General features: G+C 36.9%; 1 protein-coding gene across 5 annotated transcripts in view; it reads right to left on the reverse strand.

Annotated features, from left to right (window-relative positions):
• Positions 1-1,435: 1,435 nt before the first annotated feature.
• LOC126183767 (serine-rich adhesin for platelets) overlaps positions 1,436-23,585 on the reverse strand; it is a 367,472-nt gene continuing 345,322 nt past the window's right edge. For 3 of the 5 annotated variants that reach the window (XM_049926000.1, XM_049925999.1, XM_049925998.1), the window contains 2 exons: positions 23,374-23,549; positions 1,436-2,434 (listed from right to left, as the gene is read on the reverse strand). In XM_049926000.1, the coding sequence (XP_049781957.1) occupies positions 2,302-2,434; positions 23,374-23,549 (309 nt within the window). In that variant the 3' untranslated portion in view covers positions 1,436-2,301. Of the gene's footprint in view, positions 2,435-23,373; positions 23,550-23,585 lie in introns of those variants that run through there. The other 2 variants (XR_007536807.1, XR_007536808.1) reach the window with 2 other exon arrangements.

Genomic DNA, 23,585 nt, shown 5'->3' on the forward strand with positions numbered 1-23,585 from the left:
AATTTAATATTCCCATGTTGTCTGTTCATTTAAAACACGATGACTGGTTTCTTCAATACATCTAAATCTCCTGAACTACATCTGTGTACATGTATAGATTTTTTCCCACCATTCTATAGTAGATGTAAAATGTGATCTGCTGGCCAGCAAAATGAGGTGTAAAACTCACTTTAGTACCTGACCTTTTCAATACACTCATGAATCATGCATGTCATGTAGTCCTTATTTTCTGTGTTGATTTCTGTAATAGTGATACTTCAGTAAACAGTTTTTGATGTTGCTGAGCAACAGTCATACCATAATTTTTAAATGAACACACCAATATTTGACTGTATTATTGTTTATTTAATTACGACCCAGGTTTCAGCCTTTTTGCCATTTTCATGTGACTAATGCAATATATGTTAATGACATAAACTCAGTTACTTGAAAATGGCATAAAAGGCCGAAACCAGGGTTGTAATTTAAACAAACAACAATACAGTCAAATGGCGGTGGATTCATTAAACAAAAACAAAAATAAAGTGATATTTCATTTGCTACATTTATAATGTTGGGGTCTAACAGTAATATCTGTCATTTAGTAGGAAATTTGTCTAGAAGAAAGTATAACACTATTTTTATAATTAGTGGGCTGTTATACAAATGCTGGAATGTCATCTTCCGTCCCTCAAAAATGCCATTCTTGGAGGGAAGAAGAAAGAGAGAGAGAGAGAGAATTAACGAAATTTAATGGTGAATTATGATCTTAAATATTACACTGAGCTTCCTAAATAATAAACATGGCTGTAATTATCAAAGACCTTTCGCAAGTTTGGTTTTTGTTGTAAGTCATTTGACTGGTTTGATGCACCCCACTGTGAATTCCTCTCCTGTGCCAACCTTTTCATCTGAGAGTAGCAACTGCAACCTACGTCCTCAGTTATTTGCTGTTTTTATTCCAATCTCTATCTTCCTCCAAAGTTTTTACCATCTATAGTTCCCTCTAGTATCATGGAAGTTATTCCCTAATGCCTTAACAGATGGCCTGTCATCCTGTCCCTTTTTCTTGTCAGTATTTTCCATATATTCCTTTCCTCACCAATTCTGTGGGGAACCTCCTCACTCATTACCTTATCAGTCCACCCAATTTTTAACATTCTTCTGTAGTACTACATCTCAAATGCTTCAGTTCTCTTCTGTACCAGTTGCAAGTTATATCCACAAAAACTGACATTTTTTTATACTGAGAAATGAACATAAAATAGCTGTCATGCAACAATTTTGTAAGATATTACCACAGGCAAACAAAATAGAAAAAGGAGAGTGGGTTACACTTCACACAAAAACTGCAGAGGAAAAGGTGATCTATTATCACAACAGAATATTTCGGTTCATCATTTCAAATAAATTATGTTATTTAAATAACATTGTAATAATGAATAAAATAGACCTATCTCAAGCAGCATTGCAATAAAAAAAAAATAGCTGTTTCAAAATTCATCATGACAACATGAATAGGCATAATTAATTTACAAGCATTCAAGAAAAAATTCATCACAAATAACGAAATGTATGTACAAAATCATGATCAATCTGTTCAAATTTACATTTAAAGCAACTGAGTACTTAAAGATACTTGTTTAGCATCACATATGACATCAGAACACATTCAAGAAACCAAATCTGTGGAATAGAACTTAAGGAGACAAATATAAATACAAAATTTTATAACTGTAACATAACATTTTAACAAAGATAAAAAAGAAATAAGGCAAAATTGCACTTTGTGTGATGTAAATTAGCACACTGAGCACAAGGAGATCAACATCTTACAGGTTGTACAATAATACAAAGTTTCATTTGACAGGTATTGCGTAACTTTTTTGGGTTCTATTCAAGTTGGACCAAACCTCAAGACCTTCAGACATTTATTTGTAGTAACTTTAAACACAAATTCATTGAGATTATCTACCCTGGTTTAAGCAACTGGACTAAACATTTATACATGTTACAGCCAACATCACTTTACACAACACTTAAGAGACATCTGTAGAAAATTCTGTACGATGAATACAAAATCATGGACCATATAAACTTTCAACAAACAGTTTAGAAACTTTAATTTCTAACCACAGAATAACTATTTCCTTCGCGTAACATCAGTTCACATGCATACAACAATACAGAAAGAGTGTATTGGCCTATTTAACATGTCCTCTGGTGAAAAAATTTCACATTTTGTCAATAAACGCTGCTTTAGTCTGTAATGTTCCACTGAAGTCTATCACTAGGCTTCACTGACAAAAACTTGTTTGGCAGTCACTGTTCTGATGCACCTGATAAATTCAATGTTTTCCTGAAAGTAGATTCAGAATATTTACAATTTTCTGCACCACAAGAGCACGTGAATGATTTACATTTCACAGCCCAGAACTTATCGCCATAGTCAAACCTGTAAGCAAAAAAGACTCTCTTAAGAAAATTTATGATCTATGCAAGACAGATTTACATTCTATGATATCAGTATGACATAAAATGCTTTGAAGAAAATAAATGGTGAATCAAAATAATTTATTAATGTTTTAATGTTGGCACATTTTCTAGAATTATGGATTTTTGAAATGTTTATCACAAAACTGGAGGCAAAATGACACACACACACACACACACACACACACACACACACACACACACACACACAAGATATACTCCCAAATTACTGCCTGAAACAACTTGAGAAAACCCTGAAAACTCTATCAGGCAGGATGAACCAGGTAACAACCCAGTGTCACGACTGCAAGAACAATATTTTCTAAATTCCTTTCAGGTTAGTCAATTATAACAAAATTTTAGTGTAGCTTAGGAGATGATGTGCTTCTCAAATAGACACTAATTCCTGTATTGTGCACAATGAATGGATCTAGTTGTTCCTTTTCAATGGTGCATGTTGCTAACATCATATATCATGAGGTGTGCAGCAATGCCAGTGGAAGAACCACAGCTTATCAGTGTTCTTTGGAAAAGGAAGGAACTGGGCTTGCATCTGCATCAAGGTTATAAGAGTCACAGCACTAACTCAGTACGCCAGGGCAGGAAGGCATAGGAGATGCCGCCCCCCCCCCCCCACCCCCACCCCCCAGAGGGATTTATGGAACAATAAAAAATTAATAAAGAGGGTATATGACCTTGACAACCCATTTTGGCACAAACAATAATTTATGACCCTGAAATGAGTTGACACAAAATACCTCATATGCTGTCAGGTAATAAAATTATTTGAAATAAACCATCTTATGTGTTTGATCAGCGCTCAATGTGTGCTGTAAAGGTATGAATGTGTGTGGATTTTTATTTCATTTTAAACAACGGCTACAGAAATTTACAACACAAAAGAGTAATACTGTTTTATGTCGCAGTTAAACCAAATGGAGAGGGGAAAAAAAAGAGAGACCTTAACCTGAATCGATGCTTTAGAAGCGTTAGTTGTATATTCCATGGAACACCTGCACAATATATCATAGTGACATGGCATGAGTCAGCTAATTTGTATGTTATCTCATCAAAAGTTGACATATTGAGAACTGTGGCTGTAGTACAATTATATTGTTTATAATTTGAACAGTAAACCAGCCCCAAATATGGTTTAAAAAAGTTTACTTAACCCTTTTGCAGGCCATGGTGGATATACTTCCCACTAAATGTATTTCTTTACAGTGTTTAATGGAATATGTGTTACCACTTCTATACGCTCCTGGCATCTAGTGGCTGTCTGCTGCATGAACTGTAGTTTCTATTTGTTGTGAAATATAGCCTTCAAGGCTGTGGGAAGTATATATCAAAACAAAAAACTGTGTTTTAATGGTTCTTGGGAAGTATGGTTACCACCAAAGTTGTTTCTGGAACGGGCTTGCGAAGTATATTTACCACAAAATTAATCTGTCATTTGTGGGCCTTGGGAAGCATACTTACCACCAACTTATTGGTATCCCAAAGCTTTTGGGAATACGTCTCACCACCTCTGTCTATGCCTGACATCTTATGGTAATATATTGTACCAGGTGTACAAAAACTGCTACAACAATCAGTTTCTGATTGTTGTGGGATCACTACTGTTGTCGGAACACATTCCTTCACTCCTGCAATATACATTATGTGATCAAAAGTATGCCAACACCACCAACAACATACGTGTTTCATATTAGGTGCCTTGTGCTGCCACCTACTGCCAGGCACTCCATATCAACGAACTCAGTAGTCATTAGACATCGTGAGAGAGCAGAATGTGGCCCTCCGTGGAACTCACGGACTTCAAATGTGGTCAGGTGACTGAGTGTCACTTGTGTCATAAGTCTGTACCCAAGATTTCCACACTCCTAAACATATCTAGGTCCACTGTTTCCAATGTGATCGTGAAGTGGAAACGTGAAGGGACATGTACACCACAAAAGCATACAGGCAGACCTTGTCTGTTGACAGACAGAGACCGCTGACAGTTGAAGAGGGTTGTAATGTGTAATAGGCAGACATCTATCCAGACTATCACACAGGAATTCCAAACTGCATCAGGATTCACTGCAAGTACTATGACAGTTAGGCGGGAGGTGAGAATACTTGGATTTCATGGTCAAGCGGCTGCTCATAAGCCACACATCGTGCCGTTAAATGCTAAATGACACCTCGCTTGGTGTAAAGAGAGTAAACAATGGACGATTGGACGATGGAAAAACATTGTGTGGAGTGACAAATCACAGTAAAATTCGGAGGTGGTGGTGTTATGGTGTGGTCGTGTTTTTCTTGGAGAGGGCTTGCACACCTTGTTGTTTTGCATAGCACAATCACAGCACAGGCCAACATTGATATTTTAAGCACCTTCTTGCTTCGCACTGTTCAAGAGCAATTTGGGGATGGCGATTCCATCTTTCAACACAATCAAGCACCTGTTCATAATGCACGGCCTGTGGCAGAGTGGTTACGTGACAATAAGATCCCTGTAATGAACTGGTCTGCACAGAGGCTTGACCTAAATCCTACAAAAGACCTTTGGGATGTTTTGGAATGCCGACTTTGTGCCTCAGCGAAGGACATCAATACCTCTCCTCAGTGCAGCACTCCATGAAGAATGGGTTGCCATTTCCCACGAAGTTTCCAGCACCTGATTGAACACATGCTTGCGAGAGGGGAAGCTATCATAAAGGCTAAAGGTGGGCCTACACTATACTGAATTCCAGCATTACCGATGGAGGGCGCTATGAATTTGTAAGTGATTTTCAGCCAAGTGTCCAGATACTTCTGATCACATAGTGTACATTATTGTGACCTGTACCAGTTCATACCTTTATTGCATGATACAGTTTCTAGGGTTGTTTTCACATTGTGGCAAGTAAACTTTAATATCGATAACAAATATTTTTTAAATAAACTAAAAGAAAACAAAAAATAAAGAATAGAAAACACTGTTATTTTTTTTCCATGCAATTGCAACACACAACAGCTAACAAAAGGGGAGTGGGTAATCCATTTACCACCACAGTTTTAATACCTCATGGAGATGCCATGATAATCCTAAATCACAAAATAAAATTATCAAAAAATACATACATTTAGTTGATTACAATTCTAATATGACAGCAAAAAAATTATCTTCGCTGAGTTGCCACAAAAAATGCCCCCATGAAAGGGATAAATCAAATCATTAATAGTTTCGAATTTATTACAAATGCTTCACATGTCGACTTCCTTACTTTCCTTCTGCAACCTTGTTTTGTACTGTTACTGATTTAGTGCATTAAGATAAGCTGTTTGTTTACGAGAGATTTTTTTCTGTTTGACCTTCACAGAAATATTAAAGTAGCTACAGTAGTAAAAGCAAAATGTGAAACTATTTGGTTAAAAACTAAAATCAAGTTATGGTATAAAAAGAAAGAAAAGCTAAATTAATCTATGTACAATCTGTATTTGCAGTTAAGAAATAATCCCTCACCTCCATCATTCACTTACATACCCCATCGTATGCACTGTTCTTAGAAAAGAGCAACAGAAGATCTCATGTAGGCATAAGAAGAAGTTGGTGTCCCTCCTTGAAGTATACATATATGAACCTCAAACAAATGCTGATCAGCAGCAACAGCACATATTCTACAACAGGTATTCCTTTCAATTCTAATGAACTTGACTTTTTAAGCAGAGGTTTCAAGCATAAGGATGCTCCAAAAATCAGTAGTAAGAGCACAAAAGACCTATTAGAAGCTACAAAACTTGCATGTGACAATGCCAAGAAAAATGTTAGCCATATAAAGCCATAAAACTGATGACTAAAACCATGCCTTCAACAAATAATACCATTAGCAATAACATGAAATTCTTTAGCATATCAACAATAAACTGTTATGAAAACTCTTATGGTGAAGGCTGATAAAGGACATTCTGTAGTCATTATGTATGAAACAGAACACTGAGAAACCTAGATTTTTTTAGGCACACAACTAGAATCAGACCCACAGCAAATTCCTAGGTAAGATCCATAAACTACTTAACAGCTGCAAATTCCTCTTCAATAAATATGAAATTCAGGACAGCATAACCATGAACCTAGCTGCACTGAAACTCTGTTCACAACATAAGAGCCACAAAGAAAACTGCTACATACGGCCAGTAGTAAACTCAAAAAACAGCCCAGCATACAGAATAAGCAGAAAACTGAATGATCTTCTAAGCACTTACAGCAATTTTGAAAACAATTATACAATTAAAAACACAACTAACCTCACAGAACATAACAACAACATCCAAATACTGCCAAAGGCTAGATATGCCTCATTAGATATTGTTACCCTTTATACTGATATCCCAGAAGAAGAAACTATTGACATAGTAAAAAGTAACCTTCTGAAACACAAAAGGCTCGGCTCAAACAACCTGAAATACATGAGTTAATACAGATTCTCATACTTAAAGTGTCCCATAATTATTTAATTTTTAATACTAAAGGCTTTAAACAAAATGATGGATTTGCAATGGGGAGCAGTCTGAGGTGATATTTACATTAACCATTTTGAGCAAACTCATCCACTAATCTAGTAAACAGTAAAATAATTTACTACAAGAGATACGTAGATGACTGTCATACTGTTTGATGGCAACAGCAGAGAAGTTGACGTCTTAGCTGAAGACCTGAGCTAAAATTACATAACAACATCAAATTCACTGTTGAAAACTAAATACAACAGCATTAACTTCCTTAACCTTAAAGTATCCAACAAAAATTACAAATATCACTGAATTATTTTGAAAGCTAACAACCACAGATGTTACCATCAGTAGATCATAACATTGTTAAATTCATGTCAGTCTTTCATCTATGCATAAAATCCCACTCGGCCCCATACAAAAGCAAAAAGAAATCAGCATAATTAAATCAGTTGCTCACAATAATGGATATTAGGTTTCAAATAATAGATACGCTCTCTCAAAATAGAAGATAAATTGCTAACAATATGTCTCTGCTTACACACAACATCTACAGAAACTGTGAAGGACTCAAAATCAACACAGTATGCAGCCATACCATGTACAGGCCCACTTTCATAAAAATTTCCAACCTATTCAAAAAGAAGAATGTCAAAATCAGCTTTTAAGCCCATTATCAAACTTTTAACAAAGAGTAATACACATACACTACTGGCCATTAAAACTGCTACACCACAAAGATGATGTGCTACGGACACGAAATTTAACTGACAGGAAGAAGATGCTGTGATATGCAAATGATTAGCTTTTCAGAGCATTCACACAAGGTTGGCGCCGATGGCGACACCTACAACATGCTGACATGGGAAAGTTTTCAACTGATTTCTCATACACAAACAGCAGCTGACTGGCATTGCCTGGTGAAACGTCGTCGTGATGCCTCGTGTGAGGAGGAGAAATGCGTACCATCACTTTTCCGACTTTGATAAAGGTCAGATTGTAGCATATCGCGATTGCGGTTTATCACATCGCGACATCGCTGCTCGCGTTGGTCAAGATCCAATGGCTGTTAGCAGAATATGGAATCATTGGGTTCAGGAGGGTAATACGGAACACCGTGCTGGATCCCAACAGCCTCGTATCACTAGCAGTCGAGATGACAGGCATCTTATCCGCATGGCTGTAACGGATCGTGCAGCCATGTCTCGATCCATGAGTCAACAGATGGGGATGTTTGCAAGACAACAACCATCTGCACGAACAGTTCGATGACATTTTCAGCAGCATGGACTATCAGCTCGGAGACCATGGCTGCGGTTACCCGTGACGCTACATCACAGACAGGAGCGCCTGCGATGGTGTACTCAACGACAAACCTGGGTGCACGAATGGCAAAACGTCATTTTTTCAGATGAATCCAGGTTCTGTTTACAACATCATGATGGTCGCATCCGTGTTTGGCAACATCACAGTGAACGCACGTTGGAAGCGTGTATTCATCATCGCCATATTGGTGTATCACCAGGCATTTTGGTATGGGGTGCCATTGGTTACACGTCTTGGTCACCTCTTGTTTGCATTGAAGGCACTTTGAGCAGTGGACGTTACATTTCAGATGTGTTACAACCCGTGGCCCTACCCTTCATTCGATCCCTGTGAAACTCTACATTTTAGCAGGATAATGCACGACCGCATGTTGCAGGTCCTGTACAGGCCTTTCTGGATACAGAAAATGTTCGACTGCTGCCCTGGCCAGCACATTCTCCAGATCTCTCGCCAACTGAAAACGTCTGGTCAATGTTGGCCGAGCAACTGGCTCGTCACAATACGCCAGTCACTACTCTTGATGAACTGTGGTATTGTGTTGAAGCTGCAAGAGCAGCTGTACCTGTACATGCCATCCAGTCTCTGTTTGACTCAATAACCAGGCGTATCAAGGCCATTATTACGGCCCGAGGTGGTTGTTCTGGGTACTGATTTCTCAGAATCTATGCACCCAAATTACGTGATAGTGTAATCACATGTCAATTCTAGTATAATATATCTGTCCAATGAATACACATTTCGCATCTGCATTTCTTCTTGGTGTAGCAATTTTAATGGCCAGTAGTGTACTTCCATACATTTGTATCCTCCAAAAAGGATCAGGAATTTATAAACTTAACTGTAATACCTGTGCCAAATTCTACATTTTCCAAACAGGTAGAAATAATGAAGGAAGGTTTAAGGAACGCCTTGATCACCTACGATTGAATGGCTTAAGCAAATCAGCTTTAGCCACCCATGTTACAGAAATTAATTACACAGCAGATATTACAGAAAACACCACACAGATTTTACACCTTACAGATAAGACAGGCACAATGACTCTTCTAGCGGAGAGTTAGATCCATACACACATGAGGGTGTGCTGAAAAGTAATGCCATCAAATTTTTAATGTGGAAATGCTTAATGCTTTTTAAATAAACAAACATTAGTAATAATGTACATCTCTGTTTTCCACATATTAGAAGCATTAAATAATTCATGCAACACTTTTTGTCCTGAAAACAGGTAGTTTTATCAGAATTCCAGTACACTATATTATTCCCAACTCTTTTGGCTCCAAAACCTTATTTTTCAAAATCATCTTCATTCAATGCAAAGGCCTTCTGCAACCTTACTGGGAGGGCCTGTATGGTGAAACTCTACTGGTCAATGTCAGAGCCAATGTCTTGTTGCTTGAGTAACATCCCTATCATCCATGTACTGCTTTCTGTGGACTGCAGCCTTCAATGGGCCAAACAGGTGAAAGTCGTAAGGTGTGAGATCCAGGCTATAGGGTAGATGAGGAAGAACAGTACAATAAAGCTTTGTGAGCTGCTCTCTGATGTGCAACACTGTGAACAGAGATGTCCAGTTGGGCAGCAAGATGTTTGTTTGTGATCTGTCGATCACCTCAAATGAGAGTGTTGCAAATTCAAACATGCAGGAGTCACAGCTGTGTGTGGTTAGCCGGCAAGAGGAATATTGGGCAGGTTTGGGCAACGTTATTGCAATGATGACAAACACGTCACCCAATGATTCACCATGCTTTTGTTTGGTGCCCAGTCTCCATAGATATGTGCTTATGAATATCTGTGATGCTCTGGTTTTCCACAAAAAGAAACTTAATGACAGTTCCCTGCTTGAAATGTACCTCCATTACAGATGCCATTTCGAAGGTTACATAGAGCGCCACTACCTATCGGAACTTCATGACACTATAGTGGCGGAAGTGTAAATATCCCACTATGTTCAACAACAAATATTACATTTTTCAAATGAAATTGACCAAGAAAAAATGTGTAGCATTACTTACTGAATGCTCCTTGTGTTTCTTTCTCAACATAGTTACTCCTGTGATGATCACATTTCTCCCAACAAGAGCCCAGTTCTTTGATACCATCACTGTAGAATGTTTGACTTTGTTGACAGAGCCACAACCTCACCTCTGTTTCATCACTTCATCACTAGCAAAGTGAAGTCCACGAAGGTGTTCCTTAAGTTCTGGAAGCGAATGAGAATTGGATGGGGCCAAGTTTGGACTGTGTGGAGGGTGATTGATGACAGTGAACCCAAGGCATCCAATTGTTGCAGATGTCGCAGTGCTAGTGTCTGATCTGGAACTGTCATGCAAAAAGTGAGGGAGCTCCACATGTGGACAAACCCTTCAAATTCAAAACTTAATTACAGCATGCCATTTCTCCTGCATCTACATTGTTATGTTATATATTGTCACATTATATGGCACAATTTGGAGCCCCTAGTGGCAGAGGGCTGCAAATATGTAGACATGAAGAATAAAGATGTAGAATGTTAGTAACATTTGTTTTATTTAAAAAACTGTGAGATCTTTCACATAAAAAAATTCAAAGGCATTATCTTTCAGCACACCCTTGTCAGAACACATTTCCTGATCTAATTTTGAATGAGCAAACAGTCATCCAACACCACCTTCCTAAGTAATTTCTGAGGGCTCTTCTCATCTTTTAAACCACCATAGTATTACCATAGTACATCTTTTAAACCACCGTAGTATTACCATAGTACATCTTTTAAACCACCATAGTATTACCATAGTACATCTTCATTGCTGTTTCATTTGAATTTGTTATCCATTTTGTGTGAACACAATATGAACTAGCTTTACCTTTATTGTAAAATTCACAATTATATGATACTTTCAGTCTGATACACAAAAGCAGTACAGCCTATTTATAATATAGAATGTAATTTCATATTCAATGTTCAAACTCAGTTTTATCATGGTAACAAAAAACATATCGTATTGTATTTTTGTACTGCACACACAGTTGGTCACCTAACGCCCAGGTTCAATGTTGCTTCTATCCAGTGCACAAATACTTGGTCTGGTCACAATGTAACATACATTAGATAGCTCACACCTACAATAATTTCACTATTTTATATAATGTCATATTAAAATTTATTGTATATGATTTTACTTCTCTTTTGATCTTTAAATCAATTTTATCACTCCAGGACAGGCGTATTTTACTTTGTCTATACACACTACACAGCATCCATAACTTAACATCTTTACTTCTGTAACATCTCTGAACTATTGTTTTTGTTACTCACGTGAACCTGGGCCACAATTTGCAAATGTTGAGCATGTGTGCTGCCTCAAAACATAAAACTGTGTGTGTTATAGCAGTGAATTAAAAAGCACTCACAAAGGGCATGTGCAAAAATGTGTTAACTTTAAAATACATGAGACAAATACAGGATGAATGCATCACACAGAAATATGCACCACATAAGTTTTCACCACATTTCATGTTTTAATAACTTTCATGAAATGATTTTTAATGTTACTCTAAAAGGAAAAAAGAATAGATCTCTCATAACTTTATCAAATCGTGAACAAAAAACTTCTTGTTATTCTTAGTGCACCAATCCAGTAACAAGCACAACACAAGACTCCAGGAGGAAAACAATTTGGTCTGTAAGAGCCATCTGAAGATGGATTTATAATAAATCCAAAACCAGTGATGGTTTGATTTAAATAAACTTGTTTAAACAATACTTGTGGTTGGTTGCAGCTTAAATTATAAAACTTGTAAATTAATTTTAGAAATTGAGGGAAAATCAGAGTCAGAAATCAATAAAAGAATTATTAGTGGACAGAAGGTCATGGGGATGCTTAACTCAGTCTTATGGCGCAGGAATGTAATGAGCAGAACTAAAAAATTAATATACAAATCTATAATAGTGTGTGGTTCTGTATGGAAGGGAGACCTGGACAATTAACCTGAAGCACATTAAAAAATTACAAGCTCCAGAGATGGACTTCTGGAGAAGATTGGCAAGACTCTCCAGGAAAGAGAAGATAAGGAACACCAAAATAATAAGGAGAATGGAAATAAAAGAAAGAATATATGACGCAATGGATAGGAAGAAATTACAGTGGTACGGGCATGTACAACGAATGGAGGAAGCCAGAATACCAAAATTGATACTGGAGTGGGAACCAGGGGGGAGAAGAAGAATAAGAATAAGAATAAGAAGAGGATGACGTATGACCACCTGGCTCCAAAATGTACAGCACACAATGAGGAGAATGGGCGCAGAGGAAGAGGACACAGAAGATCGAAACACCTGGAGCAATATTTTTAAAATATAGTTTAAGAACGTTTATTCTTTGTATTATAATTTCCGAGTAAATTATTATGTTGGAGATAAGCCTCTGTAATGAGGAAAAGCTCAAAATATTAAAAAAAAATTAATTTGTATTGAAATAAGGCTTCATGCAGACCATTTACAGGTGAGTTCACGTAATGCAAAATGATATTTAGTTTAATTTACACATTTAAGTATGTAATACTCCTGTGCCCAATAAAGTACAGTCTTACATATATAAAATTTCATCTACAGCATGTAAGGAGTTGCCTACAAGGATCAAAGATTCTTTTATAACAGTATTACTCAACCCTTTCTGACCCAAAGCCAATTTTAGTGGAGGGTTAAAATGATGATTTTCTTTGTCCTAGTATTGCAAGAAAACATATTACACTGACATAGTTAAAATACCTAGCTCCTTAGCAAGTTGTTTACAGGACATACACAGGTAACCAACATTCTTATGGCAAGGTTTTGTGTTATGAAAACTATTTTTCTTAATGATGTATTCACCCTGAACATAATTCCATAATGCATCAGTGAATATGAAAAGCAAAATATATTTCCTGTTAATGTTTCTCTTCAATATTTGCAGAAAACCAATAAGTAACTCTTTTAAAAACATTAGTTACAGTTACCTAGGTGGCTGTAAGTCTACTATGAATAATTACAATATTTGCGCAGTCTGCAAGAAGAACCAATAATGTCTGGTTTGCATTAAATGGGAGGTCATTCACACATGAGAAAAAAACAATGGCTCTAGTATTGAACATTGCGGACCCTGCAAAACAATTTCCCCAAGCCAAAAGAATTTCCCATTTTTATAGCTTATATGGGACAAGTTTCTGAATTATTTTTGTTACATATGATGCAATCCATTTGTTAGCTGTGTCCCACTAATGCCATAATGCCTCTTTGGCCTGAAAAGATGTAATTTAAACAGTCAAATACCCTGCACAAAAGATACCAACTATATTGTTTCGTTATTTAACCCCAGTTAAATGTGATGAGTCAGCAAATAGTATTATCAGTTGAGCAAACCTTCTGAAATCTAAGCTGTGATTTACTAAGTATATTCTGTGACAAAGTAATATGTAATGCAGAAAATATAACCTATGTAGTGTGGGATGTCACAAAACAAGGAGCTGGAAAAGGCAGATCCAAGTATCACAATATACAGACCAAATATGGGTGCAGAACAATACAAAATCCTCAGCAATTGCAAATTTTCTAAATGGCTCTCTGGTAATGTGGTAAAGTTTTAAAAAAAATCATCTTATAACGCATGTAGCACCCATAATTATTTACATAGCAAGTCCACTGATTTTTCTCAAACAGCGTTGCTTTAAGTCAGGAAGACAATACAGAAATTAAAAAATAAGAAGTCAACAAGCATAGATGTGGTTTCAGTCTGTTTTTTAGGCATGCGTAGAGAGCATAAAAGCCTCAGTAACAAACATAATAGTTTAGTCCTTTAGTGCTAGTGCAGGTATTTTTCCAGATTACTTGAAGCACACAAGTTGTGCCCTTAATAATGCAGAGAGTATTGAAATCTACAGGCCAGTTTCACTATGCTATGCATTCTCAAAGCTAACTGAATCAGTCAAAAAAGATAGACTAATGAGTTACATGGATAAATACAACCTTTTTAACACAGCACAGTTTAGTTTCCGAAGTGAGAGAATTAAAATATTGGCCGTTGTGCTACTTGAAGTTCTTGACAAGAATAACTGTGTTATAGGCATGTTCTTATATTTGACCATGGCTTCTTACACTGTTGAACATAAAATACTACTTAACAAACAAGAAGCACCACATGTAAGGATAATAGCAAACACGAGGTTGCAATCTTACCCTGAAAACAGGATGCAAAAGGTAAAGATAGTTCGTACATCTGCTGATGATAAATTTTTAATAAAACAACTGTCATACAAGAAACAAACATAGATGCTTCTTAGGGTAGTGTGTTGGGTCCAATTCCGTTCTTAATATATATCGATGATTTTCCAGACAGTACAAGACATGGAGAAAAAGTTCTTTCACTGACAAGAGCAACACCGCTATCACTGCTAAAACACCAGAACTCCTAATGAGAAAGCAAACAAAACCATCAAGGATGCTTACAAGTTGGTAGTATTTAGTAAATTAACATTTAATTAAGAGATAACAACAGTATGCACTTCAGCACAAGAGGGAAAACAATTCTGTCACATAAAGCATAGATGATGAATCTGTACACTGTCTAATTAACACAAAGTTTTCAGCGATGAATACTGACTGTTAATTAATAGATATGGAATTTTCACTCTGCAGCAGAGTGTGCACTGATCTGAAACTTCTTGGCATATTAAAACTGTGTGGTGGACTGAGACTCAAACTCAGGAATCTGCAGGAAGTTTCACATTGGTGCACCCTCCGCTGCAGAGTGAAAATTTCATTCTCGAAACATTCCTCTGGCAGTGGCTAAGCCATGTCTCTGCAATATCCTTTCTTCAAGGAGTGCCAGTCTTGCAAGTTTCTCAGGGGAGCTTCTGTGGAGTTTGTACCATAGGAGATGAGGTACTAGTGGAAGTAAAGCTGTGAGGATGGGTCATGAATCGTGCTTGGGTAGCTTAGTCAGTAGAAGCACTTGCCCGTGAAAGGCAAAGATGCGGAGTTAGAGTTTCGGCCCGGGTCACAGTTTTAATCTGCTGGGAAATTTCAATTAACACTTAATGAACACATGAGGATGCTGGCAAACAGAAGGTTATCAGCATGTTTTGTTCTCAGGATTCGATTATCAGTTTGTTGTGACATACTGTTCCTACGTACACTCAGTTCTTAGTCATGCGATTCTTCTCTGGGGATCAAAGACACAAAATGTGGACACAATTTTCAAACTGCGGAATAGAGTCATAAGAAAAACAACAAGAAATAGTAGTCGAGCTCACTGTAAAGAACTGTTTAAAAAAAACCTGAGTATCCTTACTGCACCAAGCAAGTGTATCTCCAAGCTGTTGTACATATCAGGGAAAACATTATGCAGTATTTCACTGTTAGTTCTATACATAATCACAGAATGTGACCCCATTTTGGATTTACACTCACCAAATAAAAGCAAACAAAGAAACTCAGAGCACCATTATCTACCAGAGAATAGAATTGTATAATAAATTTCCCATGGAGGTGAAAAATAACACTAAAATACACCTGTTTAACAAGACAGCTAAAACATTCTTCATACGTAATGCATACTACACAATCAAAGATTACTTAGAGAACTCAGAGTAGTGGTTAATAATGACAGATGGTAACCATGACACCTTGTCACATTACAATGCTGTCTTGTCAGTCTCCTGAGTTCAACATCTCACCCACCACTCAATTTTTCAGACGGACTTTAGGGGTGGGGGGGAGGGGAGGGGGGTTATGGACAGACATGAAAATGTGCGTGGTGCATAGTGACACGTTTATGGGTCTGAAGTCCATGCACAGACACGAGTTAGTACAAGGGGCATAACAGCATGTTCATGCTTTAGGAATCACCTGCAGGTTTTCTGATGTGTGCAGTGATGAAGAGCAAAGCTATGTTTGTATTATTAGTTATCAGAAGCAAACTGTGTGTATATCAAAAAGTACTGCACTATAGGGACCAACAAAATGAGAGGCAGCAGTTGTAGAGACACTGACTTCATATTTTGGAGGATAAGACTTTTGTTCGGTCCAGCCAACCTAACTTAGGTTTTCCACGGTTTTCTTACATCATATCACACAAATGCTAGTATGGTTCCTTCATCAAGGCCACGGCTAACAATCTGTCCTACCCTCACAAAAGCATACTTATCTCAGGGTGTCTGGTAACTCTTACAGCTTTTTAAATAAAAAACATTATGAACATTCTACATCTTTATTCTTCATGTCTACATATTTATTTCTCAACATAGTAACCCAGCAATGAATACATTTCTCCCAACAAGAGACCAGTTTACTGATCCATCAATGTACAGTGTTTGACTTTGTTGACCTCACCTCTGCTTGCACCAATTCATCACTATCAAAGAAAAGTCCTCAAAGGTGTACTTTAAGTTTTGAAAAGAGGTGAAAATTGATGTGGCCAAGTCAGGACTGTGTGTAGGAAGATAGATTACAATCAACCAAAGATGTCAGATTGTTGCAACACTCTTGTGTGATCCGGCACTATCAAGCTGAAAGAGAGGGTTCTGGATGAACTTTTTGAATTTGAAACTTGATATATACATTTCATTGATCATATTTGCAGCCTTTGAGTATGGCATAAAACAGCAGCTTTCAATTATAGTGCGCCTTCTAAGTGCCTCCCCCAATCCATACCGTAATTTATACTTCACTACACTCAATTTCTCTCTCAAATAATTAATTTTAGCATCCACTAAATCCTTTACATCACTCAGTACTTGGTCCATAAATTTTATGGTTGACTACCTCACTCCTTCCTATGCCATACTAAGTCTGAGTGAAGAATGCCGTAAATCATTTCTCCTTCTAGTATTACTATATTTATGAATGGTACACACATTTTCAGAATGTGCCTGCTGACAATCAAGTTAATAAGGTAGTAAATGTACTGTGAGGCTGTTCTCAGTTTGCTCAACTGTTTAAAACGATTTCTACAAGAGCTTCTAGAGTGGACACCATATATTATTCTTATTACGCATAGCTGAGCTAAAAATTCATTTTTCATCTCAAGGATAAGTTACCACCAGAATCTGATGCTATAACACATTAGTGAATGAAAATGGAGAAAATTAACTTTTTTTTATATTTTCATCTGCAAAATCTGATATTATCTGTAATACAAAAGCTCCACAGATTAGTTGTTTAGGAAGATCTGTAGCATGTGACTTCCTAGTTCTGGTAACTGTCAATATACACAATCAAAAATATAGAATATTCTGATTCATTACTTGATTAACTCTTGTATATTATTTCTAATGCTGAGGTCAATCTTTGTGCAGTACTGAACTGCATAAAATGTGTTTTATTTAAATTCTTTGACATGCCACTTTCAGACAACCAGTTAAAAACTTACAATAACATATTAATTGGTTTGTTAGCTACATGTTCCATGAAACATGGAACAGCAGTTGAGTGTTTCTTCCCCCCCCCCCCCTCCTCCTCCCCCTCTGAAACGGTGTGGAACAAGTCAGTTTACAGGATATGTATGCAAGATTAGTTTCATTGGATAAAACAAACTGGTCATTTACAAATTTTTAAATAACACAAAAGCCTAAATTTTAACAATAATTTCATATTTTTCAGTCCTACTGATGCAACTAAACTTAAAACCTGTTTTTTTAGAGGCTAGCACTTTTTAAATCAAAATTTATCTGCGAAACTGAAGGAGTTGTCAAAAAGAGTGAGGATTTAAAACGCTTTACTACTTGTCAGACATTTTATTATGTTACTTGGCAAATCACCAAAACTTTTTGCTGATGCATATTGAGCTACTTTTTAGGTCATTAACAGCTTTAATAATAACTAATAAATGCCATTTCCTTCTTCAAGTGTAGATATGGCAATTGATGTAGCTCTCAAATTTTGTGAAAATATATATTGTGAAAGTTCAGTTAAAATGTCTAACTCCTTGAAGAGGTACCAACAAGATGTCAGCAGGGAACACACATTATTTTTACTACTCATTTTTACACAATCAAAAGGTTATTTACAAACTGTACAGAAACCAGACTTCATTCATAAGAATCAAAGAACATGAAAGCATCACTCTGACTGAGAAGGGAATGAAACAGTACTGGCCTATCCCTGATGTTAGGTAACTTTTACATTCATCAAGCAGTAAAGTTTGGCTGAGAATGAAAATTAGCAAAGGGCGCAAAAAATCAGGTTTTGATGAGGCACCGAATAATGTGTCACTTTTGCGCAAAAAATGTTCTCAAACTAGCCCTCAAAAACTGATGTTTTAAATTACAAATTAAGAAATTGTTCACACAGGAGAACTGTACAAACATATCATTGTTTGACCATCAAACAGACTCATGTATGGACAATATGGTAATAAGCATCCCTGATGTAGAAAAACATCAGAAAGAGTTGAAAACAAATAAATTGCCAGGTCCAGATGGAACCTCAATTCGGTTTTACAAGGAGCACTCTAAGGCACTGGCCCTTTACTCAGCTTGCACTGATTGTAAATCTCTCACCCAGTGCAAAGTCCCAAGCGACTGGGAAAAAGTGCACGTGACACCTGTATATAAGAAGTGCATAAGAACAGACACACAAAACTACTGACCAATATCCTAATATCAATCTGCTGCAGAATCCTTAAACAAATTCTCAGAATGTAACAAATTTTCTTGAGGCCGAGAAGCTTATGTCCACTAATCAGCATGGTTTTACAAAGCATTGCTCATACAAAATTCAGCTTGCACTTTTCTTCCATGATATACAGCAAACTATGGAGGGCTACAGGCAGATTTCACATTTCTAAATCTCCAGACACCATCTGAAACAGTGCCCCACTGCAGACTGTTAACGAAGGTACAAGCTTCTGGAATAGCTTCCCAGACATGTGAGTGGCTCAAGGATTTCATAAGTGACAGAACCAAGTATGCAGTCCTTAACAGCAAGTGTTCATGACAGACAAGGGGGACAGAGCGAGCAGCAATCTGCAGTTGTTTGCTGATGATGCTGCAGTGTACAGGAAGGTGTTGAAGTTCAGTGATTGTATGAGTATACAAGATGACTTAGACAAAATTTCTAGCTGGTGTGATGAATGGAAGCTGGCTTTAAATGTACAAAACTGTAAGTTACTGTAGAGGAGTAGGAAAAACGACCAATAATTTTCAGCTACAGCACGTGTCCTCCTTGACACAGTCAAACCATTTAAATATCTGGCCGTAACATGGTAAAGTGATATGAAATGGAACGAGCACATGAGGGTTGTGGAATGGTAAGGGATGCCAATGGTCAACTTTGGTTTACTGGGAGAATTCTGGGAAAGTGTGGTTGATTTGTAAAGGAGACAGCATATAGGATGCTAGTGCGACCTATTCTTGAATACCGCTTGAGTGTTTGGAATCCTTATCACATCAGATTATAAGAAGACATCGAAGAAATTCAGAGGTGGGCTGCTAAGTTTGTTACCAGTGGGTTCAAACAACACACAAGTGTTACTAAGATGCTTTGGGAACTCAAATGGGAATTCCTGGAGGAAATACAATACTCTTTTCGAGGAACACTACTGAGAAAATTTAGAGTACCGGCATTTGAAACTGACTGCAGAAAAATTCTACTGCTGCCAACATACATTTCACATAAGGACCATGAAGAAAAGATACAAGAAATTAGGGCTTATACTGAGGCACACAGACAGTTTTTTTTCTTATTTCTAAATGTGAGTGGACCAGGTAATGACTAGCAGTACTACACAGTACTCTCTGCCATGCACCAAGTGGTAGCTTGTGGAATATGTATATAGATGTAGATAAAATGACCAACAACTTTTCTGAGAAACTTAATTCTTTCACTAAATTTTACTGTATTTTCTTTGGCTTTCGATGAGTGTGTTAGTCTTTTTCATACTGCTTAATTGGCAATTTATATTCATGGAGCTGATAGTAGCCATATCATTATACAAGAGTGACTGTATTTAGTTCCAATGAAAAATGCAAGAGCAGTGCAAATAGTCCAGTGTTCATACTGGAGCAAGTCAGTGTTCATTCACTATTTAAGTCTGTCTTGGATTTGCCAGTTAACAATGTGTTACCAAGTTACTTAAGTATAATGCTATTATAAGGTGAACGACACTACATTATTCTACTTGGTATTTGATCCTAAACAAATGAGTCCTTACACTTCTGTAACTTAACCATTGATTCTATTTATTTGGTATTTTTCTCCTGATAGCCTATTTCTTGTGGTTATCCTATAATTTCAATCCATAAGGAATCTACATACTTGGTTGTGTGTGAGAAATGCCATTTCAGTTAACTTGCACCTGACATGATGTAGTCATTAAAAGATTTGTCACAACTGTGTATATATTATAATTTATTTATGTTCCAATTTCAGTGTTTTGAAAATGAACCATCCCTTTTGCTGCCCAGACACTGTCCTTATTAGTGACACCTGGGTAATTGAAGTTTACAGTATTTTAATTTTATCGTGTGAATTCAAACTGTATCATCATAACTCATATTCTTAACCACCCTGATAACAATTCACACAACCTTAAAGAAGTGTTTATAATGAGATGCAGTGGATGGGTCTCTTCTGTGTCATAATAGTTGATATAATTACCACTCTTCTATATGATACAACTTTTGAGATCCGCAATATTGATGTTGTTGTCGTGTTTTGTTTTGTTTCGTACAGTTCGGAAAAGGCAACACCATTTAAATGCGACAAATATCTATAACAGTACATCACACTTAGTTACTCTACAGTAGTTGCAATGTCCCACCATAAATGACCAATATAAATTTTATCAGTGATCATACTGCAGGTCAACAGGTCACTATATCTGTGGATCTTATGATTCTGTAAGGAATTACTAAGCTCTGCCACAACGAATCTGTCTACTAACGATAAATCAGTGAAAATGTAATCCAACACTGTACTGCTTCTTCCCAAATTCTTTGTAGCAAATTCACAGTGAGAACCACACTAAATGATAATATTGTGTGTTACTCCTCTTTCTCCTTTATATAGAGTGCACTAGAAAATCAACACCTTTTCACCGATTTCCCCATTTCTCCAATGAAGTTTCTCTAGTTTTGTGGTGGTGGTTGCTGCTGCTGCTGCTGCTGCTGCTGCTGCTGTTGTTGTTGTTGTTGTTACTGTCGTCAGAGGTTTGGGGGGGGGGGGAGGGGGGGGGAGGACATAAATTTAAGTTAAATTCAAAACTGTTGAATGACACCTTCAATACAATAATATGAAACCCTATTTAGCTTAGAAGATCATCATTTTTGGTATAAATTGTCACTTATCCGATCTGCAAGAGATGTCTGCAAAATAAATCATCTAATATGGATGTCAGAATGAGTGTATCACTTTCTCTTAACTTCGAAGATCGTGTTCCAATAAGTACAGTACATCTGAGTCCATATCTGTGAGATAAAACAAATCAGCATCTAAAGTAGAAGCACTGTGCTCAGTTTATCATCCACTGTTATGAAGTACTGAACTGCTATGATGCAGACAGCTAAGACTAAAATTAAGTAAAGAGATCAAAAACTTACAATGGAAGAAGAAATGCAGTTCTACAATGTGAATTAGTATTCAGTGGATGGTTGAAAGTGAGTGACGTGGGGCGAGGTGGGGAATCAAAACTATGTATTTCTATGTCTGTGTGGAAAAATTGTTGAATGCTGCAAGTAGTGTTTATAACACAACTAATATACAGTTGCCTTCTACGTTAATAGTACTTTTGTAAATGGTCTCTAAAACACAAAATAAGTTTTCCTAACACTTACTTGTTCATCACAGTTCATCACTTCAACACACAACTATTGGCTTCTATTAACATCCAATAAACTTCCTAGTAACTCTACAAGTTATGTTGTAAACAGCAGGCAACACTTATGGCTTGGTCTACAAAACCAAACCACTGTCTATATCAACATAGGTCTTTGGATGCTCACTTTCTTATATATGAGATAGTTGCACATAGTATGTCACTTGAACAAACTGTTCATTTACCGTATTTCATAAATTCTTCACAATACTTCACACAAAGTGTTCAAATTATCTACTTTCTATCAAGAAACAGGCTTCAATTCATCACCAAAGTAAGTCCCAGGAATGTGTGAATGCTCTAGGAATATTGTGAACAGTCTCTCATGCTTTCACAACTCACAGAAGAATGGATGCTTTGCCTGTAATACATGTTATACAAAGTGCAGTCTTGGGATAACTCCTGCAAAAGAGATCCAATGGATTTAAACGTCAGGTGAGTATGGTGGTAAAGGAATTGGTCCACCTCTATCAATCCACTGACCACAGTAATGTGTTTTAGTTATCAAAATGTTCAGAAGCATCAGTGGGCAGGAGGTATACCTTTCAATGAACTGCTAGTGATATTCTATCAATGAAATGGGACAATATATTTCATACAAAATGTTTGAAGTTTATCTGTGTAGTCTTGAATGGTTTCACAAAGACTCACAACATGTGATCATCAACGGATATGGAAATTCTCCATCTCCTCTGATATGAAGATGACCTATAGTGCATAACACCACTGCTGGAACGTTTGAACTGTTATCCTCGTAGAACAATCAAGAGGCGTCCCAGTTGGTACCTGCTGTAAATTATATATGTACATCACTTTCTCCCAGTAGATCTTACAATCATGTGTGAAATGTTCATATACAGTGTCAGTTGCCTGTTGGTCACTAGTGACTTGTCCACAATAATGTGAATAACACCTGTCTTGCCGCAGATGGTGCCTATTGGGTAGCTTCTGTTGTGTATTTCAGGTACAAAACATCTGCTTTGCTGGGAAACTTCCAGGTGTATGACATATGTCATTTGTGTTCGCTGTAACTAGTACTTTTTACTTTTCTGTGATTATGAAACTACAGTAAATATGTGTGTGTTTCAAATGATACCTGACTGAAGCTATGAGTGAATAATCATGAACCACTATCCTGTTAATAACTTCAAAGTGAGAGGAGATTCTTTTCTGCAAGGAAGTTCATTGTCTTATTGCAAGTAAAATTAAGATAGAAACTAAATTACATTGGAAATTAATATAAATAAATTAACACATTTAGAAATATTACCCCAGTTCTTCATTTGGTTCTATATCCCTGTTGGCAAAGAAGGCCATCCGTGGGAAATGGACATCTTGATGTTCTACAAATACTCTTACTGCCAATAGGTTTGGTGCACACATGTGATTTATGAAACGAGAAATGTTACCATAATACCGAGCGTCAATGCAGTATGTCTCTCCATCCTGGAAAACATTGCAAATACAATTTCAAATAATGTC

This window comes from Schistocerca cancellata, chromosome 4 (genome assembly GCF_023864275.1).
Source record: "Schistocerca cancellata isolate TAMUIC-IGC-003103 chromosome 4, iqSchCanc2.1, whole genome shotgun sequence".
Lineage (NCBI taxonomy): Eukaryota > Metazoa > Arthropoda > Insecta > Orthoptera > Acrididae > Schistocerca > Schistocerca cancellata.